The sequence below is a fragment of the Medicago sativa genome, chromosome 7 (assembly GCF_051527215.1).
Source record: "Medicago sativa cultivar Bolivia chromosome 7, Bolivia_mono, whole genome shotgun sequence".
In the NCBI taxonomy this organism is placed as follows: Eukaryota; Viridiplantae; Streptophyta; class Magnoliopsida; order Fabales; family Fabaceae; genus Medicago; species Medicago sativa.
The window spans coordinates 76,788,623-76,813,549 of NC_140755.1; the positions used below are offsets into that span (position 1 = coordinate 76,788,623).

At 31.8% G+C, this 24,927-nt stretch overlaps 2 protein-coding genes and 3 pseudogenes across 6 annotated transcripts; 1 reads left to right on the forward strand and 4 right to left on the reverse strand.

Moving 5' to 3' along the window:
* Nucleotides 1-1,297: 1,297 nt before the first annotated feature.
* LOC146908670 (Bowman-Birk type proteinase inhibitor pseudogene) lies at nucleotides 1,298-1,725 on the reverse strand (annotated as a pseudogene).
* A 4,692-nt stretch (nucleotides 1,726-6,417) lies between these two features.
* Nucleotides 6,418-6,958, reverse strand: LOC146908671 (seed trypsin/chymotrypsin inhibitor TI5-72-like). The gene has a single exon (XM_085722464.1). The coding sequence runs from the start codon at nucleotides 6,890-6,892 to the stop codon at nucleotides 6,587-6,589; it is 306 nt and encodes a 101-aa protein (XP_085578590.1). The 5' UTR covers nucleotides 6,893-6,958; the 3' UTR covers nucleotides 6,418-6,586.
* A 1,120-nt stretch (nucleotides 6,959-8,078) lies between these two features.
* Nucleotides 8,079-8,625, reverse strand: LOC146908672 (seed trypsin/chymotrypsin inhibitor TI5-72 pseudogene; annotated as a pseudogene). The gene has a single exon (XR_015017469.1). The product of XR_015017469.1 is annotated as a seed trypsin/chymotrypsin inhibitor TI5-72 pseudogene (transcript).
* Nucleotides 8,626-10,420: 1,795 nt separating this feature from the next.
* On the forward strand, nucleotides 10,421-16,989 carry LOC146908673 (dihydrolipoyllysine-residue acetyltransferase component 3 of pyruvate dehydrogenase complex, mitochondrial-like). Of its 3 annotated transcripts, XM_085725639.1 has the most exons (6): nucleotides 10,421-10,548; nucleotides 12,506-12,569; nucleotides 13,778-13,847; nucleotides 14,574-14,669; nucleotides 15,133-16,103; nucleotides 16,491-16,989. In XM_085725639.1, exons 2-5 carry the CDS (start codon nucleotides 12,567-12,569, stop codon nucleotides 15,192-15,194), a joined length of 231 nt encoding a protein of 76 aa, XP_085581765.1. In that variant the 5' UTR covers nucleotides 10,421-10,548; nucleotides 12,506-12,566; the 3' UTR covers nucleotides 15,195-16,103; nucleotides 16,491-16,989. The 3 variants fall into 3 exon arrangements, with proteins under 3 accessions (XP_085581765.1, XP_085581766.1, XP_085581764.1); XM_085725640.1 differs by having other exon boundaries at nucleotides 10,421-12,569; XM_085725638.1 differs by lacking the exons at nucleotides 10,421-10,548; nucleotides 12,506-12,569 and adding an exon at nucleotides 12,608-13,624.
* Nucleotides 16,990-21,528: 4,539 nt separating this feature from the next.
* On the reverse strand, nucleotides 21,529-22,076 carry LOC146908674 (Bowman-Birk type proteinase inhibitor pseudogene; annotated as a pseudogene). Its single transcript, XR_015017470.1, has one exon. The product of XR_015017470.1 is annotated as a Bowman-Birk type proteinase inhibitor pseudogene (transcript).
* Between the last annotated feature and the right edge of the window lie 2,851 nt (nucleotides 22,077-24,927).

A 24,927-nucleotide genomic window follows, 5' to 3' on the forward strand; every position in this document is an offset into this window, starting at 1 on the left:
GACGGGGGAGTATATTTTAAAGTTGGAATATTGAAAATGTATTTGACTCTTACTTTTTCTCACCTATTTCCCTCTATTATTTTTTCTTCACAACCAAACCGACCATGATTCTTCAAGAGACACATGACAATACTTGTTCACCATCTTCGAACTATTTTCGGAGGATTATGGACACATGGAGAGAGTGGTTTAACAAAATTTTTCACCTTTTATTTCTATATTTTCCTTTTCACTGAGTTTTTCAATCGAGGAAAGATTTTCTGTTACGATGAAATTTGGGGAGTGGGCATGGGAAATTTTTTGAAAAGTCTTTAACTAGGAAGATGGTAGCAATTTGGAATCTTAAACGTAATGATAATACATATGTTTGGATTGTTGATATATTTTATGTTTGAACGAGGTGAACCATACTCTATGTTGTTCAAAAAATTTGGGTGAAAATTCTGGATTTTTTGTTTGAATGCAAGTAGAAGAAAAAATAATCACTCAAATTAATTTTCCGGATTATAAGAGAATAAATAAAACTTACTAATATAAATGTTCAATAGCTTAAAAAACCAAATATTTTATTATCTATCCGGATTATCCGCATTCAGGTAGCTAAGCCTTGCTACAAATAGATAAAAGTATGATCGTTTTAAGCACCGTATGAGCGGTCTGGAAACTACGACAACATACCTTTGATGGATTACAACCTTACTTTCATTTTAATTTGGGTATACTGGCTTGTTCAAAAAGTGTGTAACTTAAAAGATTTTTTAGAAAAATAATATACTTGGCAATAACTTATAAATCATTTCAAAGACAAAATCAGTAAAAGAATCACAATTTGACCCAGCGGCGAAGCTAGTAATTTTTTTATGAGGGGGCCAAATATAAAGAAGAAATAAAAAATATTTTACAAACTTATATGTTAACCTTTTTTTTTTTTTTGTGAATACTAATATATTAAACTTAATCGATAAGTAAAATAAGTTTACAATATTTTTTACTTATCTTTAATGAAACAACAACAAAGAAAATAAAAGCTAACAGTAGTTATTTGTGAAAGATGAGCTCTATGGAGTTTTAAGAAGACAAATTTATCCATATTTGACACTAAACTAAATAAATTATCAATTTTTATTAATATAATATCTCTTTTAACCAACAAAATTGTTTGGAGTAGCCAAATAATATATTTATGGGGTAGCTATATATAAAACTTTTGCTAGTTATTCAAGATTTTTTTTTCTCTTGGGGTAGCCAATGCTACCCCATCCCCTTGAAGCCCTTCGCGCCTGATTTGACCCTACAGTTTGGCCAAACAGTGATTTTTATTTCATTCATAATTTCCATACACACAATTAAAAACAAAGCCTAAGGGACTTTGTCACATCACATGCATGGTTACATAGTTAATTAACTACATGATGGATAGCAGAAGTCAGTGATATCAAAGCAACGACACTGTGGAGGAAAAGACCTTGTGCAAAGGCAACTTTTGCAAGCTGAGTGACATTTTTCTCTAACATCAGTACACTGACACTGAGGTGGGATTGATCTTGTGCAAGGACAGAAATCACAGCATGCTGTTGTTGTGGATTTGGCATTAGCTTCACCATTGGAGAGCAGTTGAGTGATAAAGGATGTTCGATCGAAACGAGCATCAACCATGGTTGCAGTGAAGCCCAACAGGAAAACCAACAAAGCTAACTTCATCGTCATTGCATTCAACACTATGACTATCTTTTTCTCACTTTCTCTCTCTCTTACTACTATGTCTGTACCTTTTCAGCTAGCTATATATGTGTCTATTTATATACACGATGTTTAGACACCATTTATTTTTTGGTAGTGTTAACTTGTGCCCTCAGGGCATATGTTAAGAATCTAAAAATGGAATTAAATAATCAATTTTGTCTTGAAAAGATAAGATTTCAAATTTTAAGAATATTGAATGCACAATTTCCAATAAAATATTTCTATCTTTGCCTTCTTAACTTGTGCTTTGAGGGCACAAGATAACATTTCCCTTATTTTTTTCATCTTACTCAACACCATATTTTAACTATATTACATCATCAATCGGTTATATATATTTATCGCATCATAAACATTTCCTCTTTATTTAAAAATGTACTCTTAATGAGCTATGAAGCCCACATACTTTAAAATGGATGACGTATCAGTATTTGATATATATCCTGCATTGATACCTGCTTGATACAACTCGATACGTATCGGAAGAGTATCCGAAGATTAAATTTTATTTTATTAAAAAACAATTGTCTTATACTTTTCGATACATTGGGGATACACGAGGGATAGACAGTGGAAAATCGATACGCGCAAATACTTGATGTTTCTATTATTTTTGGGATAAATGTAATTGACTAAGTAATGGTGTTCTCCTTTTGGGATATATCATATATGTAATTAACTAATTTTCACTTTCTTTATTATCAATACTACTTATATTTATATTTGTGTTGTTGTCCTCCATCTATTTTGTGTCCTTTGTTTGAGAACGATGCTATCAGTGACGGATCAAGAAATTTTAATAAGTGGGGTCAAAGTTATATCATAAAAATTTATATAAAACTATATAAACGCGTAAGTGTGCAAAAATTATATATGTTATGTTTAAAATTGCTCTAAAATGTTGATTTTTTAAGATATTTTTCTATTTCTAGCATAGTATAAAAAATATAACCCTAATTAATTATATTTTCAACCATCAACGTCAATCACAGAGTTTTTTCAACAAATATAAGAATAATTTAAAATATAATAGTAGTAGTTTTATGGCCTTGCTAACGATATGCTCTAAGAGAATTGGTTAAAGATTTCATAAAAGAAGATTTTTTTTTTCTTAAAAATAAGCGTTATTTTTGTCCATATAATAATTACAACAACTTTTTTTATAAAAAATTACTTCTTTTGATTTCTTATCTAGTGCTCTTAGCACACTCATTAAGATTCTTCTTAGTTTTGTAATTTTTTATAGTGTTTTTTTTTTGAAGGAATAATTTTTTATAGTGTTATGAATGAACTATGAGAAGACAATAATATTATATAAGTGGAATCAAATTGCATAAATATCAAATTTTAGGTTAAATATACAATAAGCAAGTGGAGGCAAGTGGGGTCGGTTGACCTCATTGCCCCCACATTGGATCCGTGCCTGGCGGCTATTGTTGATTGTTGTGCGAAGGCAATTTTATTGTTGTCTCTTATCGTTGTTCTATGTTTGATTGGTCTAGGTTTTACGCCTAGTTTTTTACTTTTGAATTTTAGCCCATAGATTGTATTTTGGGTTTTTATATGTAGTGTAAATTTAATTTAAAAAAATTATATAGCATTAATACTATTTATTTCTTAAAAAAAATTAAAATATTCCCAAAAACTAATATATCTTCTAGTATTGATATCGTGTTTTTTATTTTATTTTATTTTATTTTGACAAGTCTATTTCATGTATGATGTACTATGAAGTATAAACAACCCTCACACACACCCATATGGCGGAGTGATGTAGGAACATAGGGAGGTCATGTCCTCCCCCAGATCTTAATTTTTTTTATTTTTAATAGTTATATATTTATATTTTAGTTAAATGTCAATCTTTGCACGTAAATGTCACATGTATATGAAGCAGTCAAACAATAAAGAAATCCTCCTTCGAGTTATGGAACCTGGGTTTTATCTTTATATATTTTGCTAATTTTAAAATTCCTATTGTATTTTTTAAAAGATATGTGTCGTTCATTTTAAGAGGTGGATTTCTAATCACTAAACTACTGTATCAAAGAAAAAAAGCCACACATTTCTCTCTTCTATATTTTTCTCCATTTTCTCATATAGCAAACAAATTTACTTTAATTTCTCACCTCGTTTCCTCACAACCAAACAACCCATGATTCTTCAAGGAAAAATGCTCTTCTCCCAACACGTTTTGCTCGTTTTCAACCAAACTTCCAAAAATACCCCTGCGTGAGTTAACTCACGTAGGTGTTAACAAAGCGTGAGTTAACTCACGCTGCACTTAAGTCACGCTAAAAATACACGCTAAACCCCAGTATGAGTTAACTCACGCTGGTTTTCTTTCACCCATATTCTAATTTGTTCATTCTTATTCCTCTTGGTAGGCAGCATCAAGCTTCTTGTTGCCATTTTGAGTGATGGCCCACACATTATACTTGATGCCAATGGCGGAACCATAAAAAAGGTTTTCGGTGGGCCGCTAAAGTAAACAATAAAGTACAATATAGTTTTGTTTGGTGAATTTTTTTTAGTTTTATTTTAGCTGTTTTCAACAAGAAATGTAATATAGTTAACTCATATGGTTCTAATTATTCGAAAACATACTTTTTCCTTAATATAAATACCAAATTATTTTTGCTTTTACTTTCTTATAATTAAGACCATATGGTCTTTAATTGACATATGTGTATGAAAGGCCATTTTTTAAACTTTATAAATACCAAATTATTTGACCACTTTGCTTTTACTTTCTTACAACACTCCATCTTGTTCAAATAAGTGGAAAACAAGAAAGAAAGAAAGAAAGAGGAAAACAACAAGAGCTAGCTGAAACATTTATCTTACGTTGTATCCTTAATTATATTCTCATTTTGTTTCGTTACCAAAGGTTAAGAAATTAGTTTGCACTTTGCAATTAAGGCAAGTGGGAATAGATTAATCAAATTAGAAATGCTAATGAAGGATGTTCAAAGCAACAATGACGACGAAAAAGAAAACCAACAAAGACATAGACATACAACAACAAAATGCCTATCAGTTAAAAAATCAACACGAGACAAGAAATTAACTTTCAGATTCGAAGTGTAAAAACTGAGACAGGGAGTGAGAGAGAGACTACGAATAGGGCTTTCACCTCAGCTATGGCAACACCAATTGAATAGATTGAAAGTGGAACGGACAACGACAGTAAAAGAGCTAAAGAGGGAAGTTGAAGTTGGAAATTGCGTGCGCTAGAAGAGCCCAAGAGAAAGAAGGGTCGTGCTTGAGTAGTGGAAAGGGTGGGCCATTTTGTATTTTTCTTTAATAACAAGGGGTGTTTTTGTATTTTCCTTATAGAAAAAAATTTGTTTTGCTTTTGGGTGAGTGGGTTGCGACCCACCTTGGCCCGTACAAAGCTCCGCCACTACTTGATGCTTTTATGAATGTCATCCTCGCTATAAGACTTGATGACAAAAAATTTAACATCAGTGTATTCTTCTGGAAAATCAGCCTTGTTATACTGTTCGCGGTCTGGAGTAATACTATTCTGCTCTTTCTTTTCATCAACAGTGTTCGCTGGCACATTCTACCCTTTGACGGTCAGAACAGTTGTCATAGCGAGGAATAATAAGGAACAAATTGGTATATGGGTAAAAGAAAACTAGCGTGAGTTAACTCACGCTATATTAACACCTACGTGAGTTAACATGTTGGAATAAGAGGAAACAAAATTTTGACCTTTTATTTCTTCCATGTTTCTTTTCACCGAGTTTTTTCAATTGTGGAAAAATGTTTACTGTTGGGATGAAATTTGGGGAGTAGCTAGCATGGGAAAAATTTCAAAAGTCTTTAACTAGGAAGATTGTAGCACTTGGAATCTAAAACCACTTGCAATGATAATACATATGTTTGGATTGTTCAAATATTTTATTTTTGAATGAGGTGAACCATAACTCTCTGTTTTTAAAGAAATTTGGGTGAAAATTCTGGATTTTGTTTGAATGCAAGAAGAAAAAAAAAATCACCAAATGAATTGTTTTATTATTTTTAATATTTTATGAATTGTGAGATGTTGAGTGTTTATATAAATACATTAAATTTAAGCTTAATTGGTTCATTGATCCCCTAAATAATTTTTTGTTTTCATTTTAATCTAATAACATATAAAACCCACGTTTTGATTTCCCAAATTTACCTCCGTTTGTCAAAAAATCTTTTTCAACAAATGTTTAAAATTGTCGTTAGTGAATGCACACCTTATTTGATTTTGACCATTTGATTGCAGATCCATGTATTAAATCTAACGGTGAACTACACCATTTAATCTTTTATTCTTTTCTTCATCTTCTTTCCTTTATTTTTTTCTTTCTTGATCTTCATCATCTTCAACATCATGTTCATATAAATCAAAGAAAAAAAAACTTCATCTTCTAAATATTTATCTTCAACTTAAAACCCCACCTCATCATATACAAGCCCAGAAAAAAATTCTACTAATCATCTCCATCCAAAATCTTTAACAAGAAACACATTCATATATTAATCCAAACACATCTGAAATCTTTAAAGATTTCCTTATTAATCGAAACACATGATTAATCAATGGCTGTTGTTGTTGGATTAAAAAAATATATATACTTAACAATAATTGAAATTAGAGAATCAACTAAATCATTTCAAAGACAAAATCAGTTAAAGCAACACAATTTGACCCTACAGTTTGGGAAAAACAAACTGCATATATGGCCAAACAGTAATTTTTATTTCATTCATAATTTATTCATGATTTCCATACACATAATTAAAAACAAAACCTAAGGGACTTTGTCACATCACATGCATGGTTACATTACATAGTTAATTAACTACATTTTGGATAGCAGAAGTTAGTGATATCAGTACAACTGCACTGTGGAGGAATAGATCTTGTGCAAAGGCAACTTTTGCAGGCTGAGTGACATTTCTTTCCAATATCAGTACAACGACACTGAGGAGGGATTGATTTTGTGCAAGGGCAGCTATTACAGCATGCTGTTGCTTTAGCATCACTGGAGAGCAGTTGAGTGAGGAAGGATGTTTGATCGAAACGAGCATCAACCATGGTTGCAGTGAAGCCCAACAGGAAAACCAACAAAGCTAACTTCATCATTGTCTTCTTGTTCATCATCACTCTTTTTCTATTGCTGTCTCTTAATACTATGTATTGTATTCTTTGCGGGTAAGTGGTAACAACATGGATCTAATTATATAGGTATTATTCTAAAACACATTACTCCCTAAAAATAAACTAGCAATGTGTACATTATTACGCTTGAAAAATAATATAAAAATATATAGCGTGATTCGCGTGTCCCATATAATACTACTTTTTTTAATTTCTACCAAAAACTGTATAATACTGAGTTTGACTAGTCTATTCTCTTGGGGGATTCTCCCAGCCACCCTAAAGATACCGATATACTCCCAACGACAGTTAACTGTCGCTCACTAATTCCAACAACAGCGTTGTTATTTCCATGAAATACAAATCCACGAAATCCACGATATAGTGTAAATCTGGTTATCACTAGTTTTAATTTAATATCAAAACTATAAAATTTGGTCAGGGCAGGCCTTAAGATTTTTGGTGCTCTGGGCAAAACAATAAATTGTGCCATTTTAATTATTCAAATATTTTTTTCTTGTTTTTTTGTTGCAAAATATTCATTTATAATTAAAGTTATCTAAAAATATATTTTCAATAGAATTAATCAAAGTAAATTAAAAAAAAAATATCTATATAGTACTAACTACTAAGTAAAAATAATAATTTTGGTGTCCCTAAACCAATGGTGCCCTGGGCCGCCACCCCCCGTGCCCGCCCTCAGGGCCACCCCTGAATTTGGTGCTGGGTTGAAAACATGGTGCCGTCAAAACACGTTTGTAGATTTGTCGTGGATTTTCTCTTCGTGGAAACGAGCATTTTCCTTCCAACAATACTTAACTATTGTTGGCTCCAACGGCAGTTAAATGTCACAGTGTCTGGTTTTATTTCACGGCAACAACAACTCCCATTATATTCTAAAACACAAAAACTCACAAAACTTACTCCAAACTCACCCAACCCAATATCCATTCAATCTAGGAGGCAAGCAAGTTATCAAGAATATAATAAGTGTTTAAATCTCTTATATTCACATTGTTAGTTTTATATGTTTTTTTTTTCTTTTAAAAAGTTGTTAAAATATTTTCTCAATTTCTTTCCATAACCAAACACACAAGATTATGCAATTTAGGATTAACTTCTTAAAATCTACAAAATTCCAATCTTTAAAACACTTGTTACCATATCTCATCATTCAAAAGACAAAATCTACAAAACAAACACATTTGACCATGCAGTTTGTCAAAAACAAACAAACTGGCCAAAGAGTAATTTTTATTTCTTCATTCCCATACACATAATAAAAAACAAAGCATTAGAGACTTTGTTCCATCACACTCATTCATATGGTTTACATTATACATAGTTAATTACATGGCTTATAGCAGAAATCAGTCATATCATAGCAAGTGCACAGTGGAGAACTCCATCCACATTCACAATTTTTGCAAGCTGAGTGACATGTTTTTCCAACATCAGCACAACGACACTGAGTAAGGGTTGGTGTTACTGAGCAAAGGCAGGTATTACAACATGCTGTGGCTGTTGATTTGGCATCATAATTATTAGTAGAATCACCATTTGAGATCACTTGAGTGATGAAGGATGCTCGATCGAAACGAGAATCAACAACAATTGAAGTGAAGCTCAAAAGGAAAACCAACAAAGCTAACTTCATCATCATTGCCTTCTTGTTCATGATCAGCTCCATTCTTACTCTCTTCCTCTCTTGCTCTTTGTATCTTTCTTTTCCTTGTGTGGAGACATAGCTACATGTTATATTTATATATAGACTCTGTCTAACATGCACAAGCAAAATGATCTTGTACCATACACAAGTACTGTATTTTTTATCATTGGATAAAAAATCATATCATATTTCATTTAATTTAATAGAGAATGAAATTTATTGATGTAATTCTTTTTGTCTTCTCTATCTTCTATTATTAAGAGATGAATTCATCACATGCCTTAAATTCATTTTATGAATATAATTGTGTTTATATACGTAAATATCCTTAAAATAATATTAACATAATGTCACTAAGTCGTATTTTCTTATAAAATATTAAATAAAAGACCAGCAACTAACCAACATTATGCCTTAAATTCAACTCACCAACTTCAATTATATTAGCCTTAAACTCCTCTATCTACAATGCAATATCAAAATTAACTAAAGGTTAACTACTTTTTGTAGGATATTTTTTTTATTACAAAATTCAAATAAGTAAAAGGTAACGACTAAAGAAAACCGTGTTGGATATTCACAACCATGAAAGAGCTCTTTCAAAAATTGACCTTCAATCCTGACTCCATCTCGAAATCCCTCAAGTCTTCCTTTAAAACTGAGAGGTCCTCGTAGCATCCAATATACACAACATGTCATTTGCAAACAAAAGATAAGAGATTGTTTTCGTATCTTACTCAGTAAGAAGGCCCAAACCTATTCACCTCCACTTTTGGAATCATTACGCCCCTAACCCTTCCGAAACCAATAATAAAAGAGTGACGAGTCTGCAAGTGCACGACTTTATCACATAGTTATAAGTATCGATCTCACATATATTTGGTGAGTATGAAATGTATTTTTCTAAGTTGTTTAGTTAGGAAAAAAATTAAATATTTCGTAGTTTGATGATTTTGATATTTAGAAAATATATGATAAAAGGAACTTCTTGGAATTGTGGATTCATCGCAATAATAGAAAATTAATCCCAATTGGTGCTATTGTTATTGAAATCAAAGTCTAAAGATGAAGTAAACTAAAGTGACTAAAATCCTCTTTTGAGGTTGCAATAGTGTTAAATAAACCAATATAGCCTCCTACTCTCACAACTAGTTACACTTCTAAAATCCATTAACTTCAAATACCCCATGTCACCTCAAGAGAATTTAGAACATTCTCATGTTTCAAAACTCTTGTTTAATCTTAAAGTTTCAACATCAACCTTCAACTTTTGTTACCTCGGTTAATGCTTAAAATATTACTTTTATACAATAAGATTGAATTAGAACATTTTAAAATTCCATAATAAAAAATACTAATTATTTAATAAATTTAAATTGCGTTGTTAACAAATTTAATTTGAGGCTCCTAAGATTGCGAGGCCCGACACCGTAGCTCACCTTGCTCATGCCAAGATCCGGGCCTGGTTATGCATGACTGGATGTTTGCCCTCCACTTTATTTTTATTTGCGTGTGTCTGCTATTCCGTTTTTATTGTAAACAAAAATGATAAAATAGTAAAAATAATTAAGTCAAGAGTAAACTGCTAAAATTTTTACACAAAATAAATAATATTCTTCTATATAAGATCAAAATAAGGATTTTTTTTAAAAATCGTACAATATCTTTTTTATTGTTGTGGATTGTTCTTAATTTAATGAAATTTAACTAATTTTTTAATTGGTGATAAATCTACTAACCTAGATAGAAAAATGAATGGATGTATTTTTTACGATTTTGCCCTTGGAGGGGTATTTTCGTAAATTGGTTAATAACCATCTCCCCCATATATATATATATATATATATATATATATATGTTTGGTACGGTTTCAATTCATTCATTCCCACTATTTCATTCATTCCTACCCACTACCTCATTCATGTCTCTCATCACTTGAGTCCGGTTCTTCTTCTTCCTTGGTGTGTTTTAGTGATTGATCAAGAAAAAGGTTGGTATTCTATCTTTGATTCCCATGCATGTTTATGTTTTGTGAAGCTTTTGTGGTTTCTATGTGTTTATTGTTTTTTTGGGTGATTTTCTTTTTGTATTGAATTTTAGATGTTGATTTTTTTTAATAAGGTTGTTTGAATTTGTTTTTTAATTGATTTTGGTTTTTTTTTTACTGATTTCGGTTGCATGTTTGAGGAAACCATCTTTTATTTTGAATTGAAATATGCTGGGAACCCAGAATTTGAATGGCTTTGTGATAGTAGGTAACAAGAATGTGAAATGATGTTTTTCTTCTGTTATATGTTGATTTTTTGTTTCTCGGTTGTTTTTTTCATTTGGTTGTTTGATTGTTTGAGTTTGTTTGTGTTGGTGGGTTTTGTTTTTTGCATGTTTTGTTTTACTTTACTGGATTTTGTTTTCATGTATGCATGTTTGTTTTGGTTGTCAAATGCTTATGATGAACAAACAGCGTTGGATAGAGGAAATTGGTTACTTTTCTCATTGTTACACTTCAATTGGGCTTATGTGACTGGTGGAAAACTGGGTTGAATATAGGAAATTGATTTCTCTCTTTGAATTTGATTCACACATCTGTGATGTTATGTTAGATTTTTTTTATAAAATGCAATAAATTTTTGTACAAGAATTTTTATACATGCTTAAAAATTGGATACAACTAATGCATGCTTGCTGTCTCATTTGGTGTTAACAAATTGCGTTGAAGTAGCAAACTCAGTTGGAAAAAGTCATGTATAATCTCAAGTTTTTGGTGGAAAAGGTTCTATTTGAGAATTGAGTTTGAAAGAATTTGAGAATCTCAATTTTGTGAATAAAATGATACTGGGCTTGATTTGAAATGTTTGTAATACAAACAGGTTTGTTTCTCTGAAGCAAAATGATACTGAATTTTGTGTAGTTCATAAATTAGAAATCTCGGATATTGCTTCATTTTTTTTTGATATCGATGGTATTTTGCGCGAGAATCATGATCATTTCGCTGCACTCTCTGAACTAATCACATTAGTATTTGTTCTGAAATTTGAGAATGAAGATATTGATTTTCTAATGGAATCAATGAATCTTCATTTTGTTTATTTCATTTTGTTTTCCTTTCACTGGATATGTCATTTTCTTAATGACTGAATTATCAAATTATGTTGTCTGCAATATTGGTTTCTTTGCTTTTCTTTGTGATTTTGGGTCTGTGTTTGAGTAGTGAAACAATCTGTTGAAAAGCTTAAGTAATTGTGATGTGGTTGGTGACTTTGAGACCAAGTAACCTTAAGGCTTTTCTTTGTGATTTGTTGTTTTCAATTTTTGGTTCCGGAACTGATATAGTTTGTTCATACGAGATTTGGGTGAAAGATGATGTTTGGATAAATCATTGGTGTATAAGGACTGTCTTAGAATGAGATTATGATGGTAGTGTTTGGTACAAAATTTGGGATCAGCTTTGCTTCAAAAGTATTGAAAACAAGTTTGCTGCATAAATTTAACTATAAATAAGTTAACTATGATGATGGCATTGGTCCCTACAAATATCCGACTTCCTTTGATTATATAAGACAAATTAAGTAGTATGGGCAATGTGTTGTAACATTTGACTGTTGCTTTGTCTGAATGCATCGTTTCTATTAGTTGTTGATCTTTGTTATAGTGCTAAGCTTTGCATTGAAGATATTCACTTTCTAGCAGTTGTTTAGGTTGTGTTCTATTGGCAATGAACTTATTTTCTTTTCTTTGAAAAAACATTATAGCTTGAATTGGTTTAAATTTAGTAGAGTTGAAGTTCTCTAATTGAGTAATTGAATGATGATTTTAGGAATCCCAATAGATTTAATGATTAAACTATGTCTATTACCTTTGAATACTATCCTTGATTCTAAATTGATGATTAAACTGATTTGGGCTGTTTGGGAACTGTTTTTGGATGAATTTTGACATGTTTCATGCAGGAGAATTGGGTCAGATTTGCAGAATTGTAGATGGCCTTGCTGTTTGTGAGGCAATTATGACATGGTGATTTTCTTTTTCTTTTTTGGGTTACTTTTATTTTTATTTTTGCGGATGTGTGATTGGTATTTACTACTATCATCATATTGCTTTATATTGTTATTATTATAGTCCTTTGTGGTTGCAATATAAACTTTCATGATGACTTTTGGATTAGCCCATGAAAAAAAGATGCCTTTTTTTTTTGCTGTGATCTTCTTCCTCTATTTACACTTCATTGGGTTTACCATATTCTAGGGAAATTAGTATATTGTGTTAAAATTTGAAAGAGTGTATGATTTTGCCTTTCAACCGTTTCTTTTATTAACTCATGGTTGTTAATTGAACCAATAATTATGTTTTGTGCATATTTTTGGTATTCACTTTCCTGGTTTGAAATGGAACAATACCTTTTTACAAATTAAGCTTATTCTGTAGAAGATGGGCACATAAAAATAAATTAAATTTCTATCTAAATGCTGCAAGTTTGTAAACTTGGTATATGATTGTAAATCAGTCTTCATTACTGTAATTAACACCGCGACTTAACGCCGCAATCTACCTTTGCTTGATGTGCTATTCTATCTGATAACAAGTCTCACATAATATTCACAAAGAGAGAAAGAATATGACTGCTGATATAATGTGGTTTGAAATTTTAACGATTTGAGAAGAAATGTAACTGACGTATTCATTCCACCATTGATGCCGCGATTTGATGCAGCACTCTACCTTTAACTTGATGTGCAGGCTATCCTTTTTTTTTTTTTTTTTATGAAATCATTGTAACTTGGTCTGTTATATGCTTCAACTCTTTTTCAATCTTTTTTACTTGATTCTTCAGCAATATTAATTGATTCAAATGTACTGTTCGACATAGATTCTCTATTAGACTGGTGCCATTCTCTTGGTATGTTTTTTTTCCTTCTTTTAAATTGAACTTGGTAGTGCTCAAATCTTCATTTTTTACTCTTTTACATTCACATATTTTTCAAGCTGGTCTTTTTGTATATGACATTTTCTGGGTTTTCTTCACTCCTGTGATGGTTAGCGTTGCAAAATCATTTGATGCTCCAATCAAGGTTAAAATCTTTGCCGAGTGCAATGGAAATATTTGTTTCTAATTTTTGTATACGTTCGTGTTAATTTTTGTAGTCTACTGGCCATGATAACCATCTCATAAAAAAAAAACTTATGAAGTTCTTTCTAATTATGTTAATTAAATTGTTTTGCAGCTTTTGTTCCGCACAACAGATTCTGCAAGGCCATTTTCAATGTTTGGACTTGGTGATATTGTTATCCCAGGTAAGATTACTCTGTTGATGCATTGATGTCTTTATTTTGTGAAATTGGATCTAAAAATACAGTTTAGTTCTTGGTATAAATTTGGTGTTAGATTTTTTCCAACTGTGCTGGGTAGATTGAGACAATGGAGAAGGGACAAATAATTTTGACTTATTTACAGTGTGCATTTCTCCTTGCTGTCACAGCATGACTTCAAGTTTTGGGACTTAAAATTGCCATGAATTTGCTAGAAATGGTTTGTTAAAATGCCTGCTCTAACCGGTCCTATGGGGAACTGTAATACTAATGAAAAATGTATAAGGGAATGGATGGAATGGAAAGGATATGTATCCCTTCTTCTCCCTGTTTGGATGATTAATTGATGGAACAAAGTGGAAGGGTCACAAATGTAAAGTTTCTTTATAGGTTCTACAACCTGCAATTTGAAAGGGAACAAAAAAAAATTAGGGTTCGAAAAGGGAATGGCTACTCTCTGTTTCTTCCCTTTTATAAGTCTGTAAACTTCCAAACAATGAGATTTTTCATTAACCCTTTTCATTATTTATACATATATAAATATAGTGATAGAGTTTGAAAAACTGTTTTGACAATTTGCAAGAATAGTTCGTCATGCATTTGGAGACTGATATACATTGCAGGGAGGTACATTTATGGTGTCCTCTTTATTAGCTGCATTTGTTGTTTCTCATAATGATCATCTCCCTGCCTTTGCTTCTACATGAGCAGCTGAGAGGAGGGTCATTCCAGGTTCAGGTGGTGAAGAATTCAAGTTTGCTTCCTTCATGGCCGTGACCTTCAGCTGTGATCATCGTGTTATAGATGGTAATTATTCTTAATCTGATGTTGTTACTTATGCTATATAATTTATTGATCATTGACATATATTACTTTACTGTTTAGTGGAGCTAAATCCCTTTTGTGACTTAAATTTAGCCTTATTTTTGTGATCATGGGTTGAATCACCATTTGTCCTTGATATTTTGATTGTCTGAGTCTGACAATTTAGTCCCTCAAATATAGGAAATGACAATTTAGTCCATTGAATTAAAAAACGTCAATTAATAGTAATTTTCTCAAATTTAACACCACAATTTTAAATGTTCTATATTGTCCAACTCACATGCATGCAAGAGAGAAGCTAATATGGAGACATTTCATAAGTTTTGATGGATGTTTTTTAAAGTGATATTTTGTTGGAGGGACTAAATTGATTGAAGTTCTCCAATTTAAGAGCTAAATCATCTGATTCCCACAATTTTAATAACCAAAATGGTGATCCGCGCAGAGAAACGGGCGATTGGTGCCGAATGGTTGAAAGCATTCAAAGGCTGTATTGAGAATCCATAAACCATGTTGTTGTGATAGTAAATAGAAGGCTCCGATGAAGTACTCAATTCCTTTTTTCGAGTGATAGTTGTATGCGGGAGATAAGATTTGATCACCTGGTATTAACCCATTTGGGTTTGGTTGATTGTATCCCTGACCAATTTTTTATTTAAGTATTTACTCTCTTACAATAAATTTTGCAAATTTGTAATTTTTTAATAAGTGAGGGTAGATAAGGCATTGAATTTTGGTGTGAATGATTGAACACTAATTTTATTTTATTGGCATCTCACCTTGTGTTGATCGAGTATGCATTTCGGTCAAGTGTCGAACATGCGAACTTGAAATCATCAACTCAATTTATTCAAACCTTAATTATAGTTTGATAGTCTAAATATTTGATATATGAGTATGAGCAGTTAAAACATCTGTGTTTGTCGAAACACATTGTGTGCTTTTCTTTGCTCATATGAATAGTGTTTGTTTCAGTGACTTGCATCATAAGTTATTTAATGTTGTGCATGTTTGTTTGCTTTTTTCTTTTTCAAGCTGAGATCAAGGGAATAATATCAGCTTCTGTAACTGTCAGAATAAGTGTTTCTTAGTTAAGTTTTTTTTTTCTTTTTTCTTCCTCACTAGACTAGCATTAGACAACGAAGAACCAAAATTCTTATTATGCGACCTTCGTTCTCAAATTTACGAAGAATGGCAATGTTCTGTAGTTTGAAATAAGCATAAGGAATGCAACGAAAGAAGCAATTGAGGAAATAGATAGATCAAAGTTAGAGTATAGTTGCAGTAGACAGAGTCGTGCAGCCAGATCATGTCCAAACTGTTTTATGAGACAAGTCTCTAGCCGGCTTCAAAATGCTGGTTTTAACAGTGCCATTTGTAATACTGAATGGACAAGTTCACATAATCTTCCATCAGGTAATTTGATTTAATTAGTAATTTTTACACCTTAAACAATCATTCAACTTATAATATGATATAATATTTCTTACAAATGCATGCATCTTTTTCTCTTTTTTTGAAACTGTAACACTTTTTCTTTTAGTAGTTAACAAACTTGTCCCATATGATCTCTTTTGACTTTAAGTCCCTTTTAAATCACTAAAATATTTTACCTTTATTTGTAGCACTATTATTAATCAGGACCATTAGCTATATTGACAAGAATGTATTAGGTGTTAGGTGTGTGTGTGTTTTTGAAAAGCAACAGGATTTCCAATTAAAAAAATAAGAAGAATAAGCTTCAAGAAATTATTATGTAGTGATCAAAATCTAACAATTATGTATGCCATTACAACTATGCAGGGGAACATACATTTTTGGATGTGATGTATAGTACAAGCAAAGAGAAAACAGATATTAGGGCGATAATAGAACTAAACTTTCGAGCACAATTTGAGATGGGAAAAGCAAGCGAGGACTATAACCGTCTTGTGAGGAAACTCCTTGAGGTTTATGTAGGAAAAGCAGAGAGATTAAGCAACATAATCAGTATGGCAGCTAAAAGTTGGGGAGAGTGATACCTTTATTGCTTGTGCTACAATTGATGGTATGGTTGAGGGGCAGGAATGATGGTACCCTTTTTGTAAGTGTCACCACAGTGTGACTCCTGATTCTGGTGCATATTATTGTAAAGCATGTGTTTCAGATTGTGCCTAGGTTGGATTTCAATATATATCAGCTGGCACAGATGCTGCAATTAGAGGGAATGAGCAGCTATTAGAAGCAACTCACATTCCTTAAAAATATTGACTTTGTAGCTTTAAAATTATTTTTTAATAATGAATGATGATTGCTTATAAAATGTTGAATACCATAAACATATGCAGCTGTTCTGCCCATCTGCATACCTTCTGAAAGTATTTTAAGTTGAGACTTCATAAAAATATTGCATTGAGGTTTAGGGAAGAAAAATTCTAAATATGCGAGTGTCCATACTCCTACATTATTATCTTTTTGAGATGAAGGACACCACTATATCATTGAGTTATAACTAAAATGAAGGTTCAAATTATAGTTCTTGCACCCATAAATGAGTTAATAAAAATAAGAAGGAAACAAATCAATTTATGATTTTTGAAACAAAAGAATGTTGGAGTACTACCTCGACAATCCATACTCCTAGATCAACAATATTTTTCAACAAAAGATAAGTACTGTAATTGAAGATCAGAATAAAACAAAATTGTATAATGCAACTTCAAATACTATTCAAAAGGAAGGAAATCTTTGTAGCAATTTTTTTAAGGGTGGCTGATTTTTTACTCTGTAAAATTCGATTGTCTTTAGATCTCTTCAATGTCGTTAATGTATATACACAGGTCTATTTTAGCTATTTGAGATAATTAGTGTTGTATCTAAATAGATAGACCTGACTACTATCTCGAATGTTGATTGTAGTATATGCTGTTTTGATGCTTTGATAAATATTTTAAAAAGGTGCAGATTTCTAATGTCTGTGCAATATGCTTACTTAATTCTCACATTTATAATTAACAGCAATCTCTTAGAAAAATGCAACTATCTTCCTTAACTTGCTCATTTTTCCTCTAGAACAATTTTTTTTACAAAATACGTTATTCAACCCGTTATATTTTCTAATTTTAGATTTTTGTTTGTTTTCCATCAAACACAACTACTTTAGAATCTATGTTGTATAACTTCTGTTTTGGTTTCGTTTATGGTAGACGTATCTAGGATTTGATATGTTATGGATCATGGTTTTTTATATTTATATGCATGTTATATATAAATTTCAAATCAATTTACTTTTAAGCGTATTAACAAATATATGTTTGCCAACAAAATTATCCGAAAAAAAGCAATCCACCCCGTGCGAAGCACGGGTTTGTAACTAGTTAATATTATAAAACAAATAAAATAGTTGAAATTAAGGTACAAGTGGAACAGCAATATCCAGTCCAAAAAAATGTATTTCCATTCAAATATTGTTATAAAATATTGCTATAAATGCAGGGTCCATGTGAGCTTTGTTTTGGTAAGGAGATTTAATATATTTGCATGAGCCACACTTAGAAAAGGGTTAATAGTGTTTTACCCCCTGTAATATAGGTTATTTCTGGGTTTACCCTCTGTAAAATAATTTTTTTGATTTACCCCCTGTAAAATATTTTTTTTCTTCAGAATACCCCCTAATAAGCCATACAAAAACGAATTATTATTTTTTTTTACAAAAATTTTGGTTTTTGTATGGCCTATTAGGGGGTATTCTGGAAAAAAAAACTTTTACAGAGGGTAAATAAAAAAAAATATTTTGTAGGGTGTAAACATGTAAATGACATATATTACAAGGGGTAAAACACCATTAACCCCTTAGGCTTTGTTTGGGAGTTTGGAGGGGAAGGGAGGGGAGGGCTTTGGGGGGTTGGAAATATTTAGAAAAATGGACAAAAAATTCACATTTTTTTGAAAGAACAGTTTTGTAGAGAATGATAAACTAATACTTATGATTAACATACTTTTAATTTTAAGAATATTATAACAACATAGATTGAATTTGAAAAATTCATATAAACCCTCCATAACTCCCCAAAACCTTCCCTCAATACAATTTTTGAGTTCCCCCAAATGAGGGGGATTTTTTATTATGAGTAAAACATTAACCTCCAAAGCCTTCTCTCCCAATGTCTTCTATTTCTTCCACTTGCTCCTTCCTTTTTTCCAAAACCCTCCCCTCCCCTCCAAACTCCCAAACAAAGCCTTAGAAAACCTCATACAAGCTTGGCAAAAAAAAAATAAAAAAACCTCATACATCTAGTCACAAGATTACTTGTTATAGATTACACGTGGACAATACGTGGTCCGATTATTTACACATGCAGCAAGACCGAGTTTTAATTTGCATTCTAGCATTACATGTCATAAATATGCATGGGACTTCACTTTAATTTGAACCAGTAAGTCATCATTGCCAATAGCAATAAATGTTATCTTAGATATGAAGAAGTTGACTCTTTTGCGTTCAACTCAGGTTGTTGATATATGATTCTTTTTGTGTGTAATATGTAAATCCTTTTTAAATGTTTGTTGGGTTTGTAATTAAGGAAGAGTTTCTCCTATCTAATATTGGTGAAAATGTAGAATCTAATTCATTTAAACTTTAGTTTTTTTTTTTTTTGGTGGTGGCCGGGGTTTGAACTCCGGACCTTGCATATTTTTATGCATTGTCCATATCAACTGAGCTAAGCTCACGAGGACAAACTTTAGTTCCTTAGAAAACACCCATTTTAAAAAAAAAAAACCCCATGTTAAAAAGTAATTTTATTTTACTTCACTATGGCTAAATATCTTATTGGTTCAATTGATCACCCAAATTAATTTGGTGATTTAATTCATTGCTCCATCTGTCTTATATTAGGTGTTTTATTTGAGTATTAAACGATTATTAAAAAAGGATTAATAAATTTGATTTTAATGGTAAGATTGTATCATTTACTAAAGCACCTTGTATTTGCAGCGAGTACAATCTATAAACTATGGTTTAGAACTGTTAGGTCATGGCTTGAGAATGCTCTCAAGGGGGTTATTTATAGCCTCTTTTGGACTAGCTTTTTCATGACTTAGACCTTCAGTAACTTGGGTCCTAAGTCACATTTAGAGCGTTCCAGATACTTCTAGAAGCTTTTAGAGAGGCGGCGCCCTTTGAGGGGCACGCCCATGGCTCTTTTGGCCCTTCTGGAGGGTGTGGTGCCCTTAACTATGTAATGACGGTCCATAGCCCCCAAACATGAGTCTTGGGGACAAGGCGAAGTGATTAATAGTGAGGTTGATAGTTCACAGCCCCCAAGCACGAGTCTCGGGACAAGACAAAGTGATTAACAGTGAAATTGATGGTCCACAGCCTCCCAAACACGAGTCTTGCGACAAGGCGAAGTGATTAATAATGAGATTGATAGTCCAACCTTATTAATAAAGGTCAGACTAACTTGTGTCCTAAGAGCTAGACTTCCACAAGTTACTTTCCTATTAATAAATGTTATAAATGATTGAAATGCAAATCAATAAACGTAAGCCAATGAAAAAGAATAATAAATGTTGTATTGATATTATAAAAGTGACAACTAATTTAAAACAAAGAAAATTTAAAAAGATGACATCTAATTTGAGAGGGATGAAGTATATTAAATACTCCCTCTTCCTATTTTACAGGATCATCTTATAAAAATGAATACACGGAAAGGTATCGATGAATAGTTTCGTCTTCAATTTGTTGTCATTTTTCTATATGTTGTTTGCCTTCAACTCTTAATTCAGCAACACTCATTTCCTTTTTATCAACAACATACACACAAGGAAAAAAGTCTGAAGCAAACTTCACTGTTGCTATCAACAAATCACACCCAAAAACATTGCTTAAACACTAGTCTTGCCTATGGTAATTTCTGGAACATAGAAGCACAATATTTTTCGAAAATTAATTCAATTTGAAAGACATAATAACCCAAATTCCATAGAAAATCGATTAAGGAACTGTGACATCGAAAGGAACAAACGAAGTAGGACAATGGAACGGTATGACGGCGAAAGGAACGATGACAGAGTCACGACAAAGGAACGACGTTGATGAAAGAGAACACAATGGAATTGGGAGAAACACGATGAGTGGTGGGTGTGGTGGCCGCCAGATTCGTAGGGAGAGAATTGCAGAGATTGCGTGTGATGAATTGGGGAAGATTAAATCGTTTGGGAAATTTCATTTACATGTCATGTACACGTCATGTACAGGTAATTCGAGAACCTCTCGGGACAATTTTTATCGGGATGTTTAGCATTCCCATATATAAAAATTAGGGATAGTAAAAAAAGTTCTTAAAGTAAACAAGTGTATTTTTCCGTTGGAATATTGAAAATGTATTGGACTCTTACTTTTCTCAGCTCTTTCTATTCATTTTTTCCTCACAACCAAACAGATCGTAATTCTTCAAGAGACATGTGATGATACTTGTTCACCTTCTTCGGACAATAGTCGGAGGGTTATGGACGCATGGAGAGGGTGGTTAAACTATGAACTAGAGGAAACAAGATTTTCACCTTTTTTCTTCAAAAAAAGATTTTTACCTTTTATTTCTACCATGTTTCGTTTCACCGAGTTTTTTTAATCGTGGAAAAATGCTTACTGTTGGGATGAAATTTGGGTAGTGGCATGGGAAATTGTCATAAGTCCTTAACTAGGAAGATGGTAGCAATTTGGAATCTAAGGCCACTTGGAATGATAATACAGATGTTTGGATTGTTCATATAATTTATTCTTGTAAAAGCATCCATTAGCTAAATAATTTCAAATGAAAAATAAAAAACAAAACTAGAAGATTAAGAAAGCTAGTAAAACAAACACTTTGACCATATAGTTTGTGAAAAACAAACTCCATGGCCAAGCAGTAATTTTTATTCCATCGATTATTTATTCATTTCCATACACAAAAAACAAAGCCTAAGGGACTTTGTTTCATCACATGCATATGGTACATACTAACATAGTTAATTACATTTTGGATAACAGAAGTTTGTGATATCAGCGCAGTGACACTGTGGAGGAATAGATTTTGTGCAAAGGCAAGTTTTGCAAGCTGAGTGACATGTTTCTCCAATATCAGTACAACGACACTGAGGAGGGATTGATCTTGTGCAAGGGCAGAAATTACAGCATGCTGTTGTTGTGGATTTGACATCGTAATTAGTAGCTTCACCATTGAAGAGCAGTTGAGTGATGAAGGATGCTCCATCGAAACGAGCATCAACCACTGTTGAAGTGAAGCCCAAAAGGAAAACCAGCAAAGCTAACTTCATCATCATTGCCTTCTTGTTCATCATCAACTCCATAATCACCCTCTCTTTCTCACTTACTCTCTCGCTTAATTCTTTCTTTGTAGCACATGGATCTATTTATATAGATATTTATTATTATTCTCAAATATATTACTCCCAAAAAAATAAATTAGCTTGTATACGGTATAGCGTGGACCGCGTGGACACCATATAATAATATTTTTTGTTTTTTTAGGGGACTACTACTACTACTTTTAAATTCTACGAATAATTTCTACCGAAAAATGTATTTTATTAATTCTTTTTCTCCTAGTATCGGTTTTTGTGTTCTTTATTTTTAGTTCAAATTACATTAGGGTTTCTTTTATGTCAAAGAATAGTGTTCAATATTATTCTTTTTTTAAAAAAAAATATATTATTCTTTTTTTTTTGACAAGTTGAAAAAATATATTATTCTTGTTGTTTCTCAAAAATATTATTCTTATTGTTTTTTCTATTGTTTTAGATTGTTTCTAATTTAATGGGTTTTACCTAAATGTTTTATTGATAATATAAATAATATTATAAAAATAATTAAATAGTTGAAATGAAGGGTAAAAAAAAAATTGAACTAAAAAATGTAATATTTCATTTATATATTATTATAGAATTGTTGTAGATCTCACGTGGAAAATATGTTATTCGAGTTCATTACAAATGCCACAACAAGACAGAGCTTTAATTTGTTTGCATCCTAGTAGTACCACCAGGTCATTATTATGGACGTGACTTCACTTTAATTTGTGCCAATAATTAAGTAGGCATGACAATGAAACGGAGTGAGATATACTCTCTTCGGTCACTATTATAAGCAAATTTTGACTTTTTAGGTTCATTTTAAATGATGTATGTGGTCTATATTGTAGATTACATACATCATTTATTAAATGAATCTAAAAAGTAGAAATTTACTTATAATAGTGACCGAATGGAGTATTGCACCTTCTTCGTCTCCGTCTTCGGCTCTCTTATACTTATCCACTATGCTATCAATATTTAATGGAGATGAGAAATTGAATCTCATCTTCGGTTTTGGTATCTCCGCGACATTTCTGTCCCCACATTGTTTTTAATAAAAAAAGTTTTTCCAGTGTCGCGGACAATGTTGTAATACATTATCCGATGATATGATTACACTAACATTTCTTTGACCGAATAATATACCTACTCCTTTAAATATCAACGATAGTTTTTATAACATGGCGATTATTAAACCCAATAACATGGAATATAAACATATTGTCAAAATATCAATGTTCTAAATTGACTGATAGTTCAAATTATAAAACCAAATTAGCAAAACAATATAACCAAGTACAAACCTTATCATTGTCCATTGAAAAATTAAAATTGCTAAAACAAGTAGCGATGTACATAAAACGGGTAAAAAGTAATTTTTTACATTCGAGACGTGTTTGGGGATTGGTCTGGGATGGAGATCTATATCTCTATTACCCATCATGTACCTATGTTTTAAAATCGGGAAAAATTCAAACTCATATCCCAAGTCCAATCAAAACAGGAAAAAACATGTTAAATTAAGTTTGATTCAAACGAATACCCGCATATAAGAATTTTGCTACCATGCCTACAAATAAGTCATCATTGGGTTAAACTTCCATTGCTAGTACCTTTAAAATCGTTCCTTGAGTTTTGATACGTGTTTAACTTTGGTGAACCTCGGCTAAAGAAATCCAGTAAGTCATCTTTATCCACAAAAACTACTACTTTTAATTTCTATCGAAAAATATATAATACTAATATTTTCTTTCTCCTACTCCTGCTATCCGTTTTTATGTTCTTCTTATTTTTAGGTCAAATTACATCACGGGTTGTTTATTGTCAAAGAACAACAAAGTGAGGAAGAACCAGCGAGATGCAGAAGAAATGGCGACATAAGAGGGTTGTGATGGTGGCCGATGGCAGAGGATGGTGATAGGAGAGCCTTTGTGTTTCTATATTTTTTTTTTTTTTTTTTTTGTGGACTAGGGAAGAGAGAATAAAGATAAGGTTTTGATAAGGGATTTGAGGCGAGAGAAAGAAAATAATTAAAATAAAATGTCACATGGGTGTATATATGGCTGTTATGGACAAAATGGTTGTTCATGAACAATTATCCTTAATTTGTGCCAGTAAGTCATCATTGTAAATGGTGGTTTTTTTGTTCTAATGGAATCAAATTGATTTTGAAGGTATATAATTCATTCTGATATGTTTGGTTGTTGTCGAGTATGATTGATTCTGTCTCTAGAGTCGTTCTACTTGAAACTAGGATTTGTAGCTTTTGATTTTGGAATTGATTTTCACACATAAATTTATAATACAACTCACTTCTACATAAATGTATCTAAACACAAATAACTTTTATCAGAATCACTTTAAATCAAAATCAATTATGTCAAAATCAATTGTTCCTACTCAGAACCAAAGACAGACTTCGTTGAAGAGGTTGACTCATCTACGTATATATAGCGAGTTAAACTTCCGTTGTAAAACTCGTTAGACCTCTTACCTTTTATAAAAAAAAACTTAAGTAAACCTTTTAAAACACAAATAGCCCCCATCACCCAAACACCCACAATAAGACCAGCCTAAAACCTCTCCATTAAAAATTTGAATCCAAAAGGGATATGGACTGAGCTTACAGCAGAGACACAAAGATCAAGACAAACCCAAAACCTCATTCAAAAACACCCTAACACATCTCCTCCTGAACTAACTACGGTCTTAACTTATAACCATTCTTGATTAATTTTTTAATTTTTTAAGTTGTATGTAATAAGAAACAAACTTCTCCAACTCAGCAACTCAAAAAAGTTGAATATCATTAAATTTCTACAACAAAATTACTTATTTAATCATAATTATTAAACTTTTGAGATGTTAATTAATTAAATTATAAACTATAAAATATTAT